The 22045-nt window shown below is 39.4% G+C and overlaps 1 protein-coding gene across 4 annotated transcripts in view; it reads right to left on the bottom strand.

The window, feature by feature from the left end:
- Positions 1-1444: 1444 nt before the first annotated feature.
- The window catches only part of Hps5 (HPS5 biogenesis of lysosomal organelles complex 2 subunit 2), a 34121-nt gene continuing 13520 nt past the window's right edge, over positions 1445-22045 (bottom strand). For all 4 annotated transcript variants that reach the window (XM_042691312.1, XM_042691313.1, XM_042691314.1 and 1 more), the window contains 15 exons: positions 21703-21791; positions 20182-20360; positions 17981-18139; positions 16295-16481; positions 15490-15613; positions 13908-14057; positions 12999-13073; positions 12139-12716; positions 10307-10427; positions 9983-10138; positions 9133-9252; positions 8551-8664; positions 6612-6718; positions 3448-3718; positions 1445-2113 (listed from right to left, as the gene is read on the bottom strand). In XM_042691312.1, the coding sequence (XP_042547246.1) occupies positions 2053-2113; positions 3448-3718; positions 6612-6718; positions 8551-8664; positions 9133-9252; positions 9983-10138; positions 10307-10427; positions 12139-12716; positions 12999-13073; positions 13908-14057; positions 15490-15613; positions 16295-16481; positions 17981-18139; positions 20182-20360; positions 21703-21791 (2491 nt within the window). In that variant the 3' untranslated portion in view covers positions 1445-2052. The remainder of the gene's footprint in view (positions 2114-3447; positions 3719-6611; positions 6719-8550; positions 8665-9132; positions 9253-9982; positions 10139-10306; positions 10428-12138; positions 12717-12998; positions 13074-13907; positions 14058-15489; positions 15614-16294; positions 16482-17980; positions 18140-20181; positions 20361-21702; positions 21792-22045) is intronic.

The raw sequence follows: 22045 nt of genomic DNA, 5'->3' as shown, positions 1-22045 counted from the left end.
TGTACTGATCATTTCCTATGGCCTACAAATGATGCTATCGATATCCAAATGGCTCTGGAGGGTAGGAAGGGAGCTGTTCCCCATATTAATGTGCATATGAATCTTTTGTCAGTCAGTAGAGGGCACAGGAGAAACAAGTAGGACATAAAGACTTCCTAGTCCCATGTGTCAGGCTTCTCTTGCTTCCTGTGAAAGACACCCAGTAACTCACCCTAGGGAGTTTTAGTGCTACCAAGGATGTGGTACAGCCAGATTTCCTGGAAATTCAGAAGTAGTCCAAGCCTTCCAGGGAGCTCATCAGTCTTTTATGGCTGCCCCACATGGGTGGGTTCCCAGGGAGTTTGCAGGAACTCCAGCTGTATTCCCAATGGGACTGTCAGCACAGGATCTCACCTCATGAAAGCTTTGAGATAAGATGAAGAATAGTCAAAGTATAGGCTAAAGGCACTTTCAGAGGGGAGAATTACCATGTCATGCACCCCAGCTCAAGTTTATATTGATGTGCATTTTTTGTTTGCCTTGATAGATGAATTCAGGTGATGTGGTTTGTGTTTGTTATGCCATCTTTCTGTGTGTACTCTCTGGTAAGTGAGGACTGCCCCAGGAAGAACTTTAGGGAAATGATTATACAGTATTTCCTGCTTACCATGTGATTTCCTTGGGCCCTCTTAGCCACTGTGTCTGAATAAGGCTGATAGTGAAGGCCTGTATCTTGCTACAAATGCACATCAAACATAACAAGTATAGTCAAAGCCCAGGCAATGTTAATGGGAAGATTTTCCCACACTTCTCAAAGTTCTCATTAACTTGGTGAAGGCTCCTTTCCCTGAAAACCTCATCAATATGCCTAGTCAGGTAACATTCAGGTACCATGTATGATAGTAATTTACATCCATGTTATAAATGGAAAGAGTTGGCTCATTTAATGCATTCAACACTTTATTCCAGGGTTTACTCAAATTTTCCTGCAAGTTGCTCAGAAATAAAGCTCACGACTATGATCTATTCATCAGCTTTTACATTTATTACTAATATAACATACCTATGTTACAGGAGTTTGACAAATGACAACATAGTTACAAAACTTAAATAACACAAGCACTTGTTACAGCTTTTATTAGTATTTAGTTTTCTTCTAGTATGGCTTTTTAAAAATAATTTTAAAAGTGCATGAACAACCAGGCACCTGTGGCTCATGCCTGTAATCTTAGCTAGTTAGGAAACTGAGATCTGAGAATTATGGTTCAAGAAAGCCAGTCCAAGCAGAAGCCTGTGAGATTCCATCTCTAATGAACCAGCAAAAAGCTGGAAGAGGAGGCATGGCTGTGAGCAAAAAAGCTGAGCAAGAGTTTGAGGCTCTGAGTTCAAGCCCTAGTACCACCGCATGCATGTGCACATGCACACACACACACGCGCGCGCGCACACACACACACAAAGTGCATGATTCTCTTCAGGTACTCTGTTTAGGAAAGATTACAAAAACATATGTCCAGTAATAAATCAGTCCACTATATATAGGTTCAGATTAGAAAACGTCAAATAAATACTGAGGAAAAATAAATTAGCTCAATATAGCTATAGGCAATTTTATTTAAATATCTAAAGAATCTCCAGTATTTTGTTAGATGTGACAATTCCATTATTCTAGGCCCTGTCTGTTTTAGTAATTTCTAGACTGCCTTAGACAAGATATAAAAGAACACAACTCTGGTTAATAACATTATCTTCGTTTAACAAAGAGCTTCTTCTGGTCCCAACACAGGATCATAATAGAAAGTAATTCCCCCCAAATCACTAGCAATGAGCAAATATTATCATATATTAGAATAAATACTATGCAGCTATAAACTTTGGTTGAGAAACCCTTAGGTCACAGAGCCGCAAATGTCACGATATAGACACTAACAAGCGTAGCCCCCACAATTTGACAGGGTTTGGGAGTGATACCTTTCCTTCAGTAACAAATGCACTCAGAAGGTTCAGAAGCATGATTTTTTGCCTGTTTTTGTTTTTGTTTTCCAAAACATTATCACAATCTGCCAAATCCTCCATTAGGCCTGCTGAGACCAGAGAAACCGGTCGCATTTTTCAAGCATGCTTTGCACCAAGGCTCTGGAACCACAAAGAAAAGAAACACACACACTGATCTTTAATTACTGATCACAAAAACATCTCAGATCTACACTTAGAAGATTCACAAGGTTGATCTTTCTCATTAGAAGACTCAAGTTGAAATCAACTAAATGAGAAGGTAACCTCCGGAATAGGAGAGACTATTTGCAAATCATATCTGATAAGTGTTAGCATCTAGAATATAAGGAAATTCAACAACAAAAAAAGAACAAATAACCTGATTTTGAAATTGGCAAAGGACTTGAATCATTGTGAACTGTTGGTAGAAATGTAAAGTAACACAGCCATTATGGAAAACAGCACGGAATCTCTTCTTTTTTTTTTTTTTTTTTTTTTTTGGGTCTGGTTGTGGGGCCTGAACTCTGGGCCTGGGCGCTGTCCCTCAGCTCTTCAGCTCAAGGCTAGCGCTCTACCACTTGAGTCACAGCGCCACTTCCGGCTTTTTTTTTGCTTATGTGGTGCTGAGGAATCGAACCCAGGGCCTCATGCATTGCAAGGCAAGCACTCTACCACTGAGCCACCTTCCCAGCCCCCGGAATCTCTTCTTTTGGGTATATTTCAAATGAAATGAAAGCAGGGTCTTAAAGAGATATGTGTACATTCATTTTCATAGCAGCGTTATATATAATAGCCACAAAGTAGAATCAACCACATGATCTTTGGCAGATAGATGAATGTAATGGGGTATTATTCAGACATAAAAAGAAAAGAAATTCTAGGGAAGGACCAGTGGCTCATGCTTATAAACCCTAGCTACTTGGAAGGCTGAAAAAAGGGGGATCATGGTTTGAGACCAGCCTAGATAGTTCATAAGATCACCTTTTTGACCCATGGCTGGGCACAGTGACATGAGTCTATCATCCCAAGCTACATAGGAGGCTGAGATTGGACATGGTGTCAGGATATGGCAGAAAAGCCTGGAAGACTCCATCTCTAAGCCAGGTACCAGTGATTGTAATCCTAACTATTCAGGAGGCTGAGAGTCAAGGATCACCATTCAAAGTCAGCCCAGGCAAGAATGTCTGTGAGACTCTTATCTCCAGTTAACCCCTAAAAAAGCTAGAAGTGAAGCTGTGGTTCAAGTGGTAAAGAGTGAGTCTTGAGTAAAAAAGCTCAGGGACAGGGCACAGGTCCTAAGTTCAAGCCCAGGTCTGAGACACACACACACACACACACACACACACACACACACACACACACACACACACACACACACACTTCCATCTCTGTGGAAAGGAGACTGGACGTAAAACTATCTGTGGCTTCTACATTCTCCAAGCACCATGGGGAGGGGCATGACAGAATAGCATTACCTCTGCCTTTTCTCAGCAATCCTCAGGATATCACAGGTTCTGGTAAACTTCTCTGACAACTCAAGGGCCAGACCACATTCCTGTAGCAGTGACCAGGCCCGATCAGGGCCCATGGCCTTTGCTAACAAGAGCGCCACATTCTCCATGGTGATGGGGGCAGGCCCATCACTGAAGGTCCCATTTAGTGACTCTTGTGGAACTGGTCCTGTGCTCCTGTTCTGTATGAGATGTAGGAGAAGCTTCCATTCCTCTATAGTTTCTGGGATCCAACCTATAAACACATAGAAAAAATATTGGCTCTGCTCACTTCCAGCATACTGTCTGCATAGAGGATATGGTCAAAACTGTGAAAATGTTTAATACTAAAACATAAATGCACTAAATACAATGGTATATTTGCATTAACACTGGTAAAATATTTGTAAACATCTGTCAAATAAACAATTCAAAATTTGCTTCAAAATGCCTGGATAGGCAATAAAACAAAATGGGCACAATCCCTAATCTTGGCACTGAGTATACTCCAGTAAAGACAGAACTTAGCCGTATAAATGAATACATACTCATCTCAGTGCTAAGTACTATGAAGGAAAAGGACAAGGAATCATCAGAGAGAAAAACCCTATGAGTGACATTTAAGCCAAAAGCTGAAAGATGAGACAAGCTTAGAGGACACATGCATGCGGTCTATAGAAGGCACAAACCTGGAGCAGGTACAAGGAATGGAGGGGAAGGGATCTGCATTTGTGACACAGGAAAGAACTTGAAATCAAGAAATTAGCTGAGAGCACAAAGGCAGTAGTGAGGGTGAGATGGTAGGGCCAGGCCTGGAGGACACACTTGGGAATATGAACTCCATTGTGAGTTCAGTGCAAAACAATTACAAGAGGGAAGCCAAATCGGTTCAAAGTGGGCACAAATGGAAGCCAGATAGATAGTTTGAGACAGATAGATAGTAGACAAGTGGTGATAGTATAGACAAAGAAGTTGATGGAGATGAGACATTGGGCAATACAAGGCACATGCCTGCACAGTGATTGAGATACGTCTTGGGAAGGGAGCCGCATCAAAGAGAAAAACCCTACTGAATAAAACAAAGCCAAGAAGAACTCAACTTTGGCACCATTATGCTCAAAAATAGAAGTTCTTTCATCTGGGAGAGGAGGACTTTAAGTGATACTTATTTTCTTCATGCTTCCTGAATTTTCCCTTTTCTAGTAATAAAAATATTACGTTTAAAAACAAACCATTTATTTGCATCTTAACGTCTCTGTTTTTTGTCTAAAGCATGTATTTATAGTTCGAGCCCTATAAATCTGGCTGACCCCAAGATGATCTAAGTAATTGCAACTGGAGTTGTGATGTCTATAGCTAAAGCGGGCTAGTCAACTGGCTTCTGGCTTCTGGATTCTAACCTATGCCTGTTCTATGCCAACAGACACAAAAAAGGCTATAGTAAAGGATTTTATATGCCTCTGGGTGAAGTATTTGAGTCTCTTCACTGAGATAAATATACAAAAATGGCCATATCTATCTTTCTAAATGCAAGATGGACTGCCTTCAAATATCAGGTCTCAGCCAGGCACTGGTGGCTCACGCCTGTAATCCTAGCTACTCAGGAGGCTGAGATCTGAGGATCATGGTTCAAAGCCAGCCCGGGCAGGAAAGTCCATGAAACTTCTTTTTTTTTGGTCCGGTCGTGGGGCCTGAACTCTGGGCCTGGACGCTGTCCCTCAGTCTTCAGCTCTACCACTTGAGCCACAGCGCCACTTCCGGCTTTTTTCTTATGTGGTGCTGAGGAATCAAACCCAGGGCCTCAGGCATGCAAGGCAAGCACTCTACCATTGAGCCAACTTCCCAGCCCCTCCATGAAACTCTTATCTCCAATAAACCACCAGAAAACCAGAAGTGGCACTGTAGCTCAGGTGGTAGAGTGCTAGCCTTGAGCTGAAGAGCTGAGGGACAGCACTCAGGCCCAGAGTTCAAGCCCCACGGCTAACAAAAAAAAAAAAAACAAAAAAAAAACAGGTCTCCTAGCCTTCTGGCTATCATCAGAACATGTTAAAAGATAAACTAAAAAGTAAAATTCTAGAGAGAGTTTTAGGGAATGTTAATAAGCTCTACCTTTTTTTTCCCCCAAAGCTAGGGATTTAACTCAAAGTCTGTGCATGCGAGGCAAATGTTCTACAACCTGGGCTCTAAGCTCTACTGTTTCACTGCATGGTTGAAAGAAGATTCAGAAGAAAAAAAAAAACCTAAATTAAAGCAAAACTTTGAAGTTGGATGCCAGTGGCTCAAGACTAATCCTCAGGATGCTCAGATCTAAGGAGAGCAGTTCAAAACCAGCCAGAGAAAGAAAGTCCACGAGACTTTTTACCTCCAATTAACTACCAAAACAAAAAGCAAAACCAAAGCTGGAAGTAGAGTTATGGTTTAAGTGGTAGAGTGCTAGCCTTGAGGAAAAAAAGCTCAGGGACAATGTCCAGGCCCTGAGACCAAGCCCCAGGACTGGCACTTAAAAAAAAGTTTGAAGATAGGCCTGGGTCTGAACACCAGGTCCAGCATTTACTAGTTTCCTCTGGAAGGTGAAAATAACAGCAAATACCCCAAGAGTTTATTATTTCTTTTAAAACAATACGTGCAGACAAGCATCTGGGCCAACAAGACTTGGGAGTACTCACTTGTAATCCCAGGGGGACAGGAGTATCACCAAGTCAAGGCAAACTTTAAAAGATTCTAGCTCAAAATGAAGCTGGTGCCAGTGACTCACACCTAAGTACTGGTACCCCAACCCCAAAAAAGGGCTTTGCTTAAGTGAAAGTGCTGCGAGGCCCTAGGTTCAATCTCAAGTTCAATAACAAGAACAAAAAATAAATTAAAAAAGCATATGGAAAACATAAAGTATATTACATCATATATTATTACTCAAAATGTAGTAGGTGTTCATTAAATAGAAAAAGTTCATAATATACTCAAAGGTACAGATGTTTAAAACCCACAACATGGACAACTAGTTAGAATTGTGTGTGTGTGTGTGTGTGTGTGTGTGTGTGTGTGTGTGTGTGTAATTCTTGAAATGTTCACCAGATTTCTTCATTCAAAAATATGGAGAGACTTGTAAAATACTCCAACCAAGAGTAACCAACCAGTTGAGATTTACACACCATTGTCTCCTTCCATCAGGCTCATATCATTCAGATACACAAGGTTGGTGAAGGCCTCTCTTCTCCTTTCCAGCTCCAAACAGAGAGTAAGATATCCAGGCCAGAAACTTTGAAGAGATCAAGTTGAAGAAAGTAATCAGAGGCAGTGAGTTTACCCAGAAGCACACTAACACAGTAGACGCTAGCCACGTGTGGCTATTTATTTAAAAGTAAACATAATTTTTTTATTGTCTTTAAGTACTTGTACAAAGAAGTTCCCATTCTACAAAACAGTATATGAATACAATGTGTCTGACAACATTGCCACCCATCTCTCTTAACCCATCCCTTCTCTCACTTTTTTTCTTTAATAGAGATTAGTTGATTACATAAATTTCACAGATTTCACAGTATTGGGGAACAGTGATACTTAAAGTCACAAACACATTTTAATCTTCACAAGGCAAACTGTCATTTTCATGGTCTATACAGTTTGTGAATTCTATGAGCTTTGACAATACAAGTTATTTTTTCCATATCAGGTGATGGTAAACATAATTTTTTTTTTTTTTGGGTCCGGTCGTGGGGCCTGAACTCTGGGCCTGGGTGCTGTCCCTCAGCTCTTCAGCTCAAGGCTAGCGCTCTACCACTTGAGCCACAGCACCACTTCCGGCTTTTTTCTTTTTGCTTATGTGGTGCTAAGGAATTGAACCCAGGGCCTCAGGCATGCAAGGCAAGCGCTCTACCACTGAGCCAACTTCCCAGCCCGGTAAACATAATTTTTAAGTCAGATTTTCAACTGACATATTTGTATTTCAAACATCTTATGTACAGCTGATCTAGTTTAATTTTTTTTAAATCTGAGCTTTTATAAAATACAAAAGCCAGAGATATTTGGATCCAAGCAGCAATTATGAGTGTTGAAGCTTTATATACACACACACACACACACACACACACACACACACACACACACACACACAGTAAACTTTAAGCTTCAATACAAAAATAGCATACTTAACCCAAATATGCAAACCTTGAAGTTCTCCATCTTTCCTTTCCTTCATTTGCTGTATAAACAAGTTTCACTCATGTTCTTTCAAAATGTCCCTTGGATGTGCTCCTTTTGCCACCATACTAATCACCCATCTTGAATGAACAACAGCTTCCTAGAGGCATTTTTTTCTCTAGTCTTCCTCAATTATGATACCAGAAACGATCTCCAGGAAGTTCTAGTTCCATTAAGACATCTTTGTACCAAAAAGTACAAATGGGTCTGTACTGGTAACTAAATTCTTCTGAGCACCTTTCAAGGTCCCTCTTGATTTATCACACATCACCTCCTAGTTCCACCCTTTATTGTCCAATAACAAATACACAAAAAGTACTTGTCACTGCATGAATTAGGCAAAATGAGGGAAAAGAAAGACAAAGGTCCCTGAACAATTATAAGCCAGGTGACGTTGTAAGACATCACCAAGCAAGAAGAAACAAACAATGTCATTATTCTTACTGTTCCTCTCACTGTACCCACAATCCTCCTTTGCAGATTTGCTTCACAGATGCAGATCCCACCAGTCCTCAAAGGACTAAATCTCACCTTCCCTCTGAGTCTTTCACCAGGGACTCTACTGAGGCTATTCACATCTCTCCCTTCTTGAAATCTTTATAAATTGTAACTGGTCACATAATCCGGTGCTAGTGCTTACTGAAACATTATCTACATGCCTGAGAACTGGGGCTAGCAAGTAAAGCAGAGGGAGTAGAAAAGAACTAGCAAGATATAGTTTCTCCTACACCCACAAAAATAAAAGGAAAAGATGTCTACTATCACATACTGTACTTTTAGCAAATGGAATTCTTAAGTAATGAAGCAAATCAATTCGGGCCCTTCACCACCACATTATCCACTGAAATGATTCTGATATTAACTTCAGTGTTTGTGGAAGTTCTCACTTACCCATAAGACTTGCAGATGTCAGTCATTTTCTCTTTGGTTGTAAAATCTGCAGGAAGTTTCACTAGATGAAGAATCAGTTGGCTGTAACCCCAGGAAAACAAGTGTGAGTGAGGCCTGTTAAAGGAAAAAGTGTCAGTAAACCAGAGGGTTTATTTAGTCATCTGACAGGCAAGACTAGTTTAATTAGTCCATTATTCTATTTTTCCAACATTTATTTTTGGCTTTTGAAAAATTAGAAATAGTGACTTTTCCTATAATGTATTCATTAAAAAAAAAACAAACAGAAATTTAGGAAAAGGACTATGGCTTGGTATTTGAGTGCTTGCAGGAGGCCTGGGTTCAATCCTAGAACCAAAAAGAAGGAAAAAGAAGTCCATAATCCCATGACTTGCATATACTATCCATCTAGACCTTTTGCCTAGACATACAACAAATAAGACAGACTTTTGAAGGACTTAAAAAAAACTTTCCCCAGAGGAAAACATGTATCTGATAAAAGTATCCGTGTTTAATTCTGCAAATAAATATTAGAAAAATCTTCATCAAGTTATATCTAGGAATTTATTGGCAATCCTTCTGTACCTGGGATGTCCTTCATCATCCATAGTGCTTGTGCTGGGTGGAGCATCATGGGACACTGCCAAAAGCAACCAATTCAATCTTAAAGATTCTGGTTGTAGAAGGGACTCAAGAAAGGATGACCTGAGAGAAAGTTGAGGAGAAAAAAATTCACCAAGTTTCATGAGAAGAAACCAAGTGTGGGGGTATGAAGAAAACAAGATGAAGGGATCATAGCAATACAACAGATGAATAACTTGAAAACTCTTCTATTACAAAATGTCTTGAAATGTTGGTGAATATTGAAGTCTTCTAAATAAATAGTTAATAGATAATAGATAATAAGGAAAAGGCCAAAGGGCTAAAAAATGAAACTAAACAAAAATAAAGGATAAATAAAAGTATGGCAAGTACGAAAAGACCGAAAGGAAAAAAGAAAAGGAAGTTGCCAGCCTAATAAGCAAATGAGAGTTCACAGCCATAGAGATGACTGGAAATGAAAATCTGAAGGGAAAAGCATGGCACTGGAGCTGAAGTCAAGCCACAAAAGGCTGGGGTATGTCAATGAAACAGTGATAGCAGATGCCCTCACTGCATAACAATAAGAAGCTTATCTCTTTTAGCCTCAGCTCTCAATCGGGATTTTATTTTACACTGAAGATCTTAGAATCTCAGGAAGGAGGAAGATATAAAGAAGTATGATACTTGGTGATATGTGTTGTGCAGTGGGGCAGAATGACAGAAGACTCATGTTCCACAAATCCACACTAGGTGACTCAACTTTGTGATAGTTAATGAGAAAAATGGGACGACTATTAAGGAAAGAGAAACAATGCCCTATCAAAAGGAAGAGAGAAAATGCACTCCTTCTCACCTCTGATCTTCAGGCCTTGATTTCACCAGATTGTCTAAATAGGCCAAAAACTGAACAGGATGCTGATGACAAAGCTGCATGACATCTGAAGGCAAAATAGATGGATAGAACCTGACTAAGGATCGCAGGGCAGATTCCCCAAACTTCTCATACAACCTGCATTTGAAAACAGAACACATTGGTCACCAACTTCAGTGGGGTCACATAACTTGGTTAAGTACTCTCTAGAAATGTCCAATTTGCAAATGAGTAAAACTGTAGAGGCTAAGACACGAGGAAATGCATGTGCTTTAGTTGCTATAAAGAACATTTAGGAAAACATACCAGGAAGCATAAGCAATCAACAGCGGACTATCAAAAGGAACTGAGGCTTCTAACAACTTTAATCTTGTTGGTAGGTCTCCTTCTCCCATCTCCGTATGTGTAGGATTAGAACTTGCCATTTCTGAAAGATAAAGCATGGCCTTTTCCTTTACCTTTCAGCTGCAAAATATTCAATATAGGAACATAGGCATTCAATGTCCATTAGTTGTGCACTTGTGGTATACAAGGTTCACTGTTAAGCATTGCAGTAGAGATACAAAAAGGGGAACAAGATGTATTTTCTACTTTCAAGGGCCTTAAAATTCAACTGGGATAGATAGGTATATTGGATTTTTTTTTGTTTTAAAATTTATCATTTGGTTTGTTTTTTAAGATATGTAGTCCAGGCTATCCTCTAATTTGTAATCCTAATCTCTTCCTATTGGACACATGAACAGGTTTCATTTTTTCAGTTTCCTCTGAAATTAGGAAGCACTATGGGGAAGAATTCTAATCCAAAGAATGTGGGCAGAAAAAAGGGAAAACACTAGGCTGGGCCTATCAAAGAGCATGTTCTACTTGCCTTCCCTTGAACACAGCAGGACATCCTCAATCACAAGTTTGATAACTTGTGAAGAATGGAGCTTAAAGTAGCAGAAGAAATTTGAAATGCTACTACATGGAAGACAGCTGCTCACTGTCCTGGACTTCTTTTTTTAATTCTTTATCGAGATTAAGTGATAACAGAAACTTTACAATATTGTGGAATAGTGAAATTTAGCTAAAGTCACAAACACATTTTAACCTTCACAAGGCGAATTGTCATTATCATGGCCTATAAAGCTTGTGAACGCTACAAACTTTGACAATACAACTATTTCTTCCAAATAGGGTGCTATGTACATTTCTTTCCTTTTGCTTAGTGTCAGCTGTTTCCTCTTTCTCGCTCATTCTCTCCCTCCCATCGCTGTCCTTGAGTTGCTTGGTTCACCTGGTCCAGTGCAGCTGATGGACCCCTCTGCTCTATTTTATCATCTGTTTCCCTCTGATTCTGTGCCCTCCTCCTAGCTTCCCTCAGATGTGCATACGTATATACCATATATGGGGTCAAGAACAGAGTCGTCTAAAACAATATGACAAATTAAGAAAAGGTCCTTTGTTTCCTGAGTCCTTTTTACTTTGTTCTTATTTGAATTTAACATTTGTATATCAGGGAGATCATGTGCTGTTTGTCTCTCCGATCATGGCTTATTTTGCTCAACATGATTTGTTCTAGTTCCACTCATTTCCCCGCGAATGCCATTATTTTATTCTAATTGTCCTGGACTATTAAATGAACAAAAAATACATTCTTCCTACTATGTTTGAGTTATTACACTATAAGATATTTATGACAGCAACTTAGCCTATGCAACTAATAATCAGTTTCCTCATCTGTAAAATGGAAGAGTCCTGTGTGCTCTGATTTTTGTAAGGAGGTCATGATACCAGAAAAACTGTTTATCATATTATGTTATATGGCATATAGCACATTCAACATATAGTATGTATTTTCTGTTAGCAAATTACATGAGGGGTTTTCTTGCGTTCATATATCTTCATTTACACACTTTTAACTTTAACCCCAAGTGCTCTAGTATTGCTGTATCATTTCTTGAATGTGGCTGTAAGAAAAATGAAACTAATTTCTTGTAATAGAGTAGTTGCAAGTTAAACCAAGGTTTGAAGAAACACTGAATTAAAATAGAGGGCTGACCAGAGGCAACTTTCCTTTTTTTAAAATCCTAAAGCTCCAAAATGTCATTACCTCTACCTTAATATGTTTACCTTTGATAAAGCAAACTGATTATTACCTTTCAATCCTTCAATAAAAGTATTCCAAACACAAGGGCTGTTAGTGTAACTAAGCTTGATACTCTCCTTTGCTCTTTTCAAGTCCAGGAGGAAAAAATACTTCTTTAGGAACTGGCAAGCCAGAACTTCAGGAGAGCACTGTTGCAATATGTGTCCCACACATTCATCTGGGCTTTTGACTGTAGAACTCAATACACTCAGCTCCAAACACAATGTTATCAATTCAGCCAGATCCTTCTGAAGACTGTTTGGGATGGCATATGGAGAACATATTCGAAAAATGTCATCCAATGGCTCCTTCAGACTACTTACAGACTCACATGCTATTTGACCAACAGTTTCTTCAACACCTAAGCAGTCCCTTTTTTCTTCTTCATTATCCTCATCTATTCTTCCCTTTTGTGACTCACAAAGCAGTAGCATGCTCTGGTTTGATTCCACAAGTAAATTGCCAGTATCTGAAATGCCTGCAAAGTCTTTAACAGCAAATATTTTCTCTAAATGTGAAAGCCAATCCCGTAAGACCATCCTCAGAGACTTCGGTTCAAATAAAACCAGAGGGTCCAGTAGCTTGGTTCTATATGAAACAAGGAAGCATGAAATTAATATATTTCACGTATTTTTACAAAACAAATTATTTTATATTAAAGGAACTTAACTCATAAAAATAAGTTCATCCAGTATATAACTTTTAAACTCTAGATAACAAGTATGTCAGCAAGACAACACAACAGAGAACACTGACTTCAGTATGTTACTAATTCTTGAATTTCAATGGCAAACGAGGCCACCTCAGGACAATGATAGTTGAGATCTGAAAACAACCCCCATTTGCTATAAAATTCTCACTCACACTCACATTGCTTCTGCTGTGGCTGATGTGAGCTCTTGGAACCTGTCTTCTGATGGTTGACTAGTTTTCTCTTTTGTTTCCCTAGAAAAGTATAAAAAATAAAAATATCAGGTTAGAAGACGTCAGAGCTTTCCCAGACAAATACATATACACTCTTATTACGTGGCAAGTATTGTACTTCAGGTTACATTGCCTAAAGAGTTTCTTTTTTCTTTCTCAAATTACCTTTATCAAACATTCCCTCTTTTGACTCATCAAGCAATAGTGTAACCTAGATCTTTTAAGCTTGAGAGCATTAATGACTTATTCAGTTATGTGCCAATTAGGAGCAGAGGAAAAACAAGGTCTAATTCTGTAGTCATCCTACTTTTTCCTAAAAGAACTCTGATATCCCAGAAATTTGATGAAACACAAGAAAGGGGGGCGTCTAGCACAGGAGAAAGATGGAAGAGGTACCACGCTAAAACTCATTCAAAAGATGTTGTTGTTGTTGTTGCTGTTTTGTCAGTCATGGGGCTTGAACTCTGGGCCTGGGCGCTGTCCCTCAGCTCTTCAGCTCAAGGCAAGCGCTCTACCACTTGAGCCACAGCACCACTTCCGGTTTTCTGGTGGTTTATTGGAGATAGGAGTCTCACGGTCTTTCCTGCCCGGGCTGGCTTTAAACCGCAATCCTCAGATCTCAGCCTCTTGAGTTGCTAGGATTATAGGCCAGGATTTTAGGATTATAGTGTGAGGCACCAGCACCCGGCTCAAAAGATTTTTTAATCTGTGGAATTCACAATATTTATAAGCTACACAACAGCTTTCAGTAACAGACCATCCATGTGCTTTCTTCAGCAGGACAGTCTCAGCCTATGGCTTTCTTTCAATTGAGTTCCCTTACCACTTAACACAGGTTCACATGCAAGAGCTTACTCAGTATTGTTCTCCTGTGGGCAGGCAACTGAGCTTACTTCCTCCTCACATGATTGATCCTCGTCTTTGGGCCCTGGTATCTCTTTAAGCTCTGGGCTTGTGTGAAGGGTGCCAATCTTCTCAGTAGTTTTACGCACAAAGCTAGAAACACTGAAAGCAAATATCAAAAATACGAATGCAAACAAAAATTACTGCCAAGAATAAAAACTTAGTACCTGACTTCCTATCAGTTCTAGGAAGTCAGCTTGGACTTAAACAAAAAACTCATAGTTTTGTTTTGTTTTGTTTTTTTGGTACCAGACCCAGGGCCTGAACTCAGTGCCTGGCCACTATTCCTAAGCTTTTTTGATCAAAGCTAGCACTCCATCACTTGAGCCATGGCTCTACTTCTATCTTTTTGGTAATGAATTGGAGGTAAGCGTCTCATGGACTTTCTTGCCTGGCTGTGATCCTCAGATCTCAGCTTCCTGAGTAGCTTAAGCCACGCAATAATAACAATAGGAACTTCTGTAATCAAATATATAGTTCACACAAGGTCCATAATACACTTACAATACAGTGATTCACTTTGCTTAGGAAAATGTTCTGAGAAACCAATGAGTCAGGTTAAAGAAGTCTCTAACTCTGTTGTGTCTGTAAGATTTCCATCAACTTGGGCAAATTAAGTCATATGATCATAATTCCTAACAACAAAAGAATTCGTTCATGAAACTTAGTTCCCAACTATTCACAACATACCCTTCAAGACCAACTGAAAAATTGTATCCAGTAAGACAGTGATAAGCATTTAAGTAGCTACATAAAAGTCTTATCTCTCACACTTAAATGCCAGTACTGATTCCATGGAGCAAGTAGAAAAAAATTCTGAAAAACCTCCAATTCTGATCTGAAATTGAGGATGGATTAAGAAATGACTAATAGGGGGCTGGGAAGGTGGCTCAGTGGTAGAGCGCTTGCCTTGCATGCCTGAGGCCCTGGGTTCGATTCCTCAGCACCACATAAGCAGGAAAGAAAAGGCCGGAAGTGACGCTGTGGCTCAAGTGGTAGAGCGCTAGTCTTGAGCTGAAGAGCTAAGGGACAGCACCCAGGCCCAGAGTTCAGGGCCCACGACCGACCCAAAAAAATAAATTAATTTAAAAAAAGAAAAAAAGAAATGACTAATAGGACTAATAGGGCTGGGTAGGTGGCTCAGTGGTAGAGCGCTTGCCTTGCATGCCTGAGGCCCTGGGTTCGATTTCTCAGCACCACATAAGCAAAAAAAATAAAAAAGAAATGACTAATAACACAAGGAAACAGTTCTACCAGTGATGAAGGAAAAATAGATTTTTGAATGTTTTTCTGTCTGGAAGAAGTGGGTTGCACATACCACTTACACACTTGGCTACTCAAAAAAGAGAAACCCTCAGTTCCCTGAGGTTCAAAATGAGAAGTCAACAGCTTCACTTTAATAGGCCATAAGAAGAAATAACTGAAGAAATAACTTAAAAGATCTTTCTATCCCACCACAAAGCGCCTAATGTGATAAGGGAAGTAAAACCAGAAATGGAATTAAGTGTTAAGACTAATTAATTGGTTTGTTTACCTTTCTTTGACAGCCTGAAGAGACACAAGAGGCGATGGAGAACGAAATGATAATGGAATGCCGAAGGGAAGAAAAGTTTCATTCTTTTCTGTCTCAAATGTCACTGGACTATGAGAAACATTATCTAATGAATAGAATGGGGTGGGAGACAAAAAAAAAAAGGTAATTACATGGAAGTTTTTAAAAAACCTTAAAGGAATTCTGAAATGAGTAAACCAAAGGAAATGAAAATATTCAATACCAAAATCACAACTGACTCAAATACAAATGAGTGTGAACAGGGATTTACAAAAGGTATGGGATGGCCCACGTAAAACACTTAGGTGGGTACCTTCAGTTGCCTACTAACCCTGAATCAAAAAGGAAGTTTACAATCTCTATTAATTTCTTCTCAACAGTTCAGTCACAGGAATACTGGAACTTTGAAAAGAGAAGGCAATGGCCCCCAAAACTGTAGCAATTTTTCAATTCCTGATGGAAAATAATTTGGTTAGTGAGAATAAAATCTTTCCATTCTTTTTGTTAATAATCTTCTTCTTAACCTCTTCAGCATTTTGATAAGATCAAAATTAAGTACTTTACAAACATTACTAAAAAGATAAGGTTAAAAAACAAAGAAAAACTGAATATAAGCTCCCTACCCTTCTAATGGCAAGTAGACCTACAGGTCTGGATGGAAAGCCTATCAATTAACTAAAAATTATTTACACTTCTTAGAGACTCTATCTACAAGACAATCCTGGCACTCAGAACTTGTAGAAAATAACTGCTTCTCACTTGCAGCAACAAAAGACATATTCATCACCTTCATTTCCAAGTGGGCCACAACCCTGATCCAGCTGGTCCTCTTCATGGTGTGAATTGAATTCTTTAAGTCTCTCGTCTTCTGAGAAGGTCTGGCTATGAAGGGAGCAAGTGTCTTCATCTGACTGACTACCTCTTCTGCTACTAATGACTCGATAAATACCAGAGTCCAAGATGCTAAAACTTTCCTAAAAATAAAAAGAATTCCCAAAATAATTAAAGTTATCCTTTAGAGTACAATGTAGCTTTTCAGAGAATCCCAACACTAAAGTGCAAAGTCAGTAAGTAACATGATTATGTCTTATTAGAACAAACTGGTGAAAAATGTTTAAGCACCTGGAAACTAGAAGTCTCAAACACGCTAGTGGTATCACAGTATTTCTCCAGCTTGTCTTCAGAGAGAATGGAGTTAAGAATGAAGAGGAATGAGATCAAACCTGAGCTGCAATGAGACTCAAATGGCATGAAGTGTCTATTATGAATTAGGAGAAAACTAACTTGTGTGGAAGCTATGTAAGTAAATAATAAACACTAACCAAATGAAAGGGAGCTTCAAGAAACACCTAAATTTCCAACAGTTATTCAATACCTGAAAGAAATTCTGCTATAGTTTGGGTCTTGAATGTCTCCCAAAGGCCCATTTGTTGAAGACTGTGTCCTTAACCTATGGCACTACTTGGAGAGAGTAAAACTTTCAGGAGGCCCTTAGAGGCAGGAAGTTAGGTCATTGAAAGTGTATTTGGGACCCCAGCCCCTTCCTACCGGCTACTTCCCAGCTGTCATGAGGCGAGCAATTTGTTCCACTGTGCTGTTCTACCTTGCCAAAATTCCACACTAATGCTCCCAATGAGCCGTAAGTGACCCCTCTGAAATTGTAAGCCCAAATCAGCCTTTCTTCCTTATAAATTGTTTCTTAGGTATTTTGCCAATGTGATAGAAAACTAACACACTGTTTTCTGCTTTTTTTAAAATGTACTATATGGGGGTGGGGAGAAGACAAGCTTTGAGATACTAGAGATGTATAACTATAGTCTAAGGTGAAACAATCTTATTCTATAACAAAAATCTTTTCAAAACAAGAATATAGCTAGGCGCCGGTGGCTTACACCTATAACCACTGGTTGAGAGCCAGATGTTGGTTACAAGCCAGGCCAAGCAGAAAAAAGTCCATCACCAAAATAACTAGCAAAAGTTGGGCTAGAGGCATGGCTCAAGTGGTATGGTACCAGCCAAGCAAGCAAGCCAAGCAAGCATAAGGTCCTGAGTTCAAGCCCCAGTACGAAAGAATGAAAGGAAGAAAGAAAGAAAGAAAGAAAGAAAGAAAGAAAGAAAGAAAGAAAGAAAGAAAGAAAGAAAGAAAGAAAGAAAGGAAGGAAGGAAGGAAGAAAGAAAGAAAGAAAGAAGAAAGAAAGAAAGGAGAGAGGGAGGGAGGGAAGAAGAGAGGGAGGAAGGGAGGGAGGGAGGGAGGGAGGGAGGGAGGAAGGAAGGAAGGAAGGAAGGAAGGAAGGAAGGAAGGAAGGAAGGGAGGGAGGGAGGGAGGGAGGGAGGGAGGGAGGAAGGGAAAGGAAAGAAAGAAAGAAAGAAAGAAAGAAAGAAAGAAAGAAAGAAAGAAAGAAAGAAAGAAAGAAAGAAAGAAAGAAAGAAAGAAAGAAAGAAAGAAAGAAAGAAAGAAAGAAGGAAAACTTACATGTGATGAAATGGAGCTTCTTCTACTGCTGCAGGCTGAATCCAAAGGTTCACATTTTAAGATCAATTCCTCCAATTGAGAAATTAGATCACTACGGGTTGCAAGATCCAGCTGAGATTTCAAATGATCCAATTTATCTACAGACAAGGTTTTTCTTGCCTAATTAAAGGTTTAGCAAAAAGAAGAACCAAACAGTGAGATAGCTTAATGTCTGTAACTAAACTATATTAAAATGTCCAAAATGCTGAAAGAAGCCTAACATATAAAAATCTTCACAAGCTGGCTCATGCTTGTATCCTAGCTACTCAGGAGATTTGAAAATTGTGGTTGGAAGCCAGCCCAAACAGAAAAATCCTCAACACTATGTCTTCAAAATAACAAACAAAATGCTGGAATGGAGGCATGGCTTTAGTGTTAAAGTACCAGCCATGAATAAAAAAGCCAAGCAAAACTACAAGGTCCAGAATCCAAGCTCCAGTACCTGTACCAAAAAAAAAAGAGTAATAATAAAGAAAATAAAATTTTAAAACCTTCTCAGGTGCTCTGAAAAGGCTTAGATAAGCTATCAAAAAATTAATCAGAATTCTCTTAGGAATTAAGAATTTAGCTCTTAGTTACCATCTACACAACCAACTCCTTAAAAACATGCTCTAAAACTCAAACGAATTTCTGAACAGGTTCGATATTGTTTTAAAAACTGTAAGTGTAAACTCCTTACGACCCTCCTCACCTCTAAATGTATCTGACATGATTTCTTTTGGGATGTATTACCAAACCTTAGTCATATATCAGGGCTAATAAAGATAAGCAATCAAGTTAAGCTGAATAGCAGTAGATCATGTCTACAATCCTAGCTACCTGGGGGGCTAAGGACAGGAGGATTGTGGTTCAAGGCCAACCTGGGCAGAAAAGTTTGAAAGACCTCTTCTCAACATATAGCTGGATACAGTGGCATGTATCTGTCATCTCAAGCTACATGGGAAGTTGAGATTGAGAGGATCATAGTGATAGGCTAGCCCAGGCAGGAATCTCAAAAGAAGGGAGTGTGGACATGTTGGCATGTACCTGTGATCCCAGAAATATCAGGAATCCTTAAAGCATGTGTGATGAAGATTAGGCACACACCTGAGAAGAAAGTAAGACCTTATCTTAAAAATAACCTGTGAAAAACAAGGCTGGGGCTGAGAAGATGGCTCAGTGGTCGAGTACTCGCCTTGCATGCTTGAGGCCCTGGGTTCGATTCCTCAGCACCACATAAGCAGAAAAAAAAGCTGGAAGTGACGCTGTGGCTCAAGTGGTAGAGCGCTAGCCTAGAGCTGAGGGACAGCGCCCAGGCCCAGAGTTCAGGCCCCACGACCGGACCCGCCTCCCCCCTCCAAAAAGAAAAAGAAAAACAAGGCTGAAGGTATGGCTCAGCATTATCTCCACATCATGAGACCCTGAATTAAAAATCTAAGTTTTCTGATGCCTCCATCAGAAAGAATGACATTGCCCCATTTGTTAGGAAATGGAAAGACTTGGAAAAATTTATATTAAGTGAAGTAATCCAGGCCCTAAGAAACATAGGTCCCATGGTTTCCCTTATTTGTAACTAGTACATGTCTAGAACAAGCAGAAAAGGTAAAAAGCTATATACATATGACCACATAAGATGATGTTAAGCGAAATGAACCCCAAGACAGGGACACAGTGGTTTTTTCTTTCTTGCTATTGATTTTAATGTACTTAATATGCACTATGTGATTCGTTTCTTTTGTATATTCTTCCCCCGTGGTATAACCCTGTTTTTACTGTATTTGATTCTGGTGTTCTGTATCTTGTATATACATTTTTATAATTTGGGGAGGGGAAGGGAAAGAACAAAATAAGGATACAGGTTGACTCATGTAACAGTGAGATGTATAAGACACTATATTGAAAACAAACTTTTCAATTTTAGGGGAGGGAAGGGATAGTAGGGGAAAAACAAAGGAGGAGGTAACAATGCTTGATAGGAAATGTACCCATTACCTTACTCATGTAACTGTAACCCCTCTGTAGTATTTTTACAATAAAAATATATATGAAAAAAAAATCAAGTACAACAAACATGCCTAAAAACAACAACAACGACAAGACAAAACAACTTTGGAACACAATCCTGCAAGCTAGAATGATTTTACTAATCCATGAGGAACATGCTTAGGTAAGTTGTGACTCACTCTGCTGGCAATGATAGAATTTTGGAAAAGACAGCATGTGTGAGCGGCCAGGTCCCATAGGCCTCTCCTCAGCAGGCGTTCCACACAGCGCTCCACAGACAACAGGGAGAGATGTGAGACTTTCCCATTTAGGTGCAAACAGAACAGCTCATTCTTGCAGACAGCCACATCCTGAATATCTACCCCCCCCCAAAAAAAATACAGAGATGTTAGCCAAATACCTCTTTGCAAGGACTGATAATATTCTAATAAATTTTTACATAAGGGCTGGGAAGGAGGCTCAGTGGTAGAGTGCTTGTCTTGCATGCATGAGGCCCTGGGTTCAATTCCTCAGCACCACATAAGCAGAAAAAGCTGGAAGTAGCGCTGTGGCTCAAGTGGTAGAACGCTAGCCTTCACCTGAAGAGCTGAGGGACAGCGCCTAGGCCCAGAGTTCAGACCCCACAGCCAAAAAATAAATAAATAAATAAATTCTTACATAAGGCTTGACTGAATTTTATCCCTACTTTTATCCTTGTATTTCATAAGAAGCTCTTATTTTTAAATGCTTTTCCAAAAAGATCAGGAATAAAAGATGGAGAATGAACCACATCTCTCTGGTCTAGAAATCAATGTTTAGAATGCAATTCCTGTGGAAAAAAATTCTGAATATAAAAGAGGGTAATCCTTATTAGGGGCTAGATCTAATGTTTCTAAGATTTACAATTTTTGATGCTCCGTGAATGGATTTTAACCAAGCACGTAAATCAACAAATAATTCATCAAAAAGTATCTGTCTTGAAAGTATCTGTTTCAGCAGAACATCTTGGTTTTGATATTGGCTTTTCTGTTTGTTCTTTGAGACAAGGTATTGTTATATAGTCCAGGCTGTCCCATATCCTGCAGTTCTCCTGCTTTGGCCTCCCAATTTCTGTGGACCCACAAACAAGCCTGGCTTTGGCAGAACATCTCTCTTTTTTTTTTTTTGTCAGTTGTGGGTCCTGAACTCTGGGCCTGGGCACTGTCCCTCAGCCCTTCAGCTCAAGGCTAGCGCTCTACCACTTGAGCCACAGAGCTACTTCCAGCTTTTTGTTTATGTGGTGCTGAGGAATCAAACTCAGGGCTTCATGCATGCAAGGCAAACACTCTACCACTGAGCCACCACCCCTGACAGAACATCTTGAAGAGGCTTAACAGCCTAGTTTACAAGGGACATACTTAAAGAATTTAATCCACCAGAAATCACCGTTGAAAAAAAACAGTAAGAAATTTTCTTTCTTTTACCCTCCTTTTTACAAAGTTGGAAAATACTCTAAAAGTCAATGAACAATCTAACAGCATGTTAAAAAAAAAAAGTTAAAAAGCTATATTCCCACATTTCTGCTTGTAATTGAAAGGATATAGAGGCTGATTTTCTCTTAGTCACATATGACTATTGTTCCTGCATTTTCAATTTCCTACAATGTAAGTGAATCCTCCTACACTAATTAAGCTTCACCAGCAATCATGATATAAAAAATTATATGAGAAAGACATGATTACCTTTGACTTCACTCCAAAGGAGAACTTGAACGTTCTGAGGAATAAAAATATAAATTCCTTTTTCTGTCCAAGTCAGCACACAATGCTCACTGCAAGACAAAATGAAAGAAGGAAAATCAAAAAGAAAATACAAGGGAATTAAAAAAGTCTTAACTCTTCCTTTCATGTGAAACAGACCAGTAAAAAATTAAATAAAATGATGCTGAAACCGGGCACTGGTAGCTCACACGTTATCCTAGCTACTCAGGAGGCTGAGATCTACAGATCAAGGTTCAAAGCCAGCCCAAGCAGGAAAGTCCTTGAGACTCTTATCTTCAATAAACCATCAGAAAACTGGAAGCGG

This window comes from Dipodomys spectabilis, unplaced genomic scaffold, assembly GCF_019054845.1.
Source record: "Dipodomys spectabilis isolate Male_0828 unplaced genomic scaffold, ASM1905484v1 ptg000145l, whole genome shotgun sequence".
Classification (NCBI taxonomy): domain Eukaryota; kingdom Metazoa; phylum Chordata; class Mammalia; order Rodentia; family Heteromyidae; genus Dipodomys; species Dipodomys spectabilis.
The sequence above is the reverse complement of the archived record's forward strand: the minus strand, read 5'-3'. Positions and strand labels throughout refer to the sequence as shown.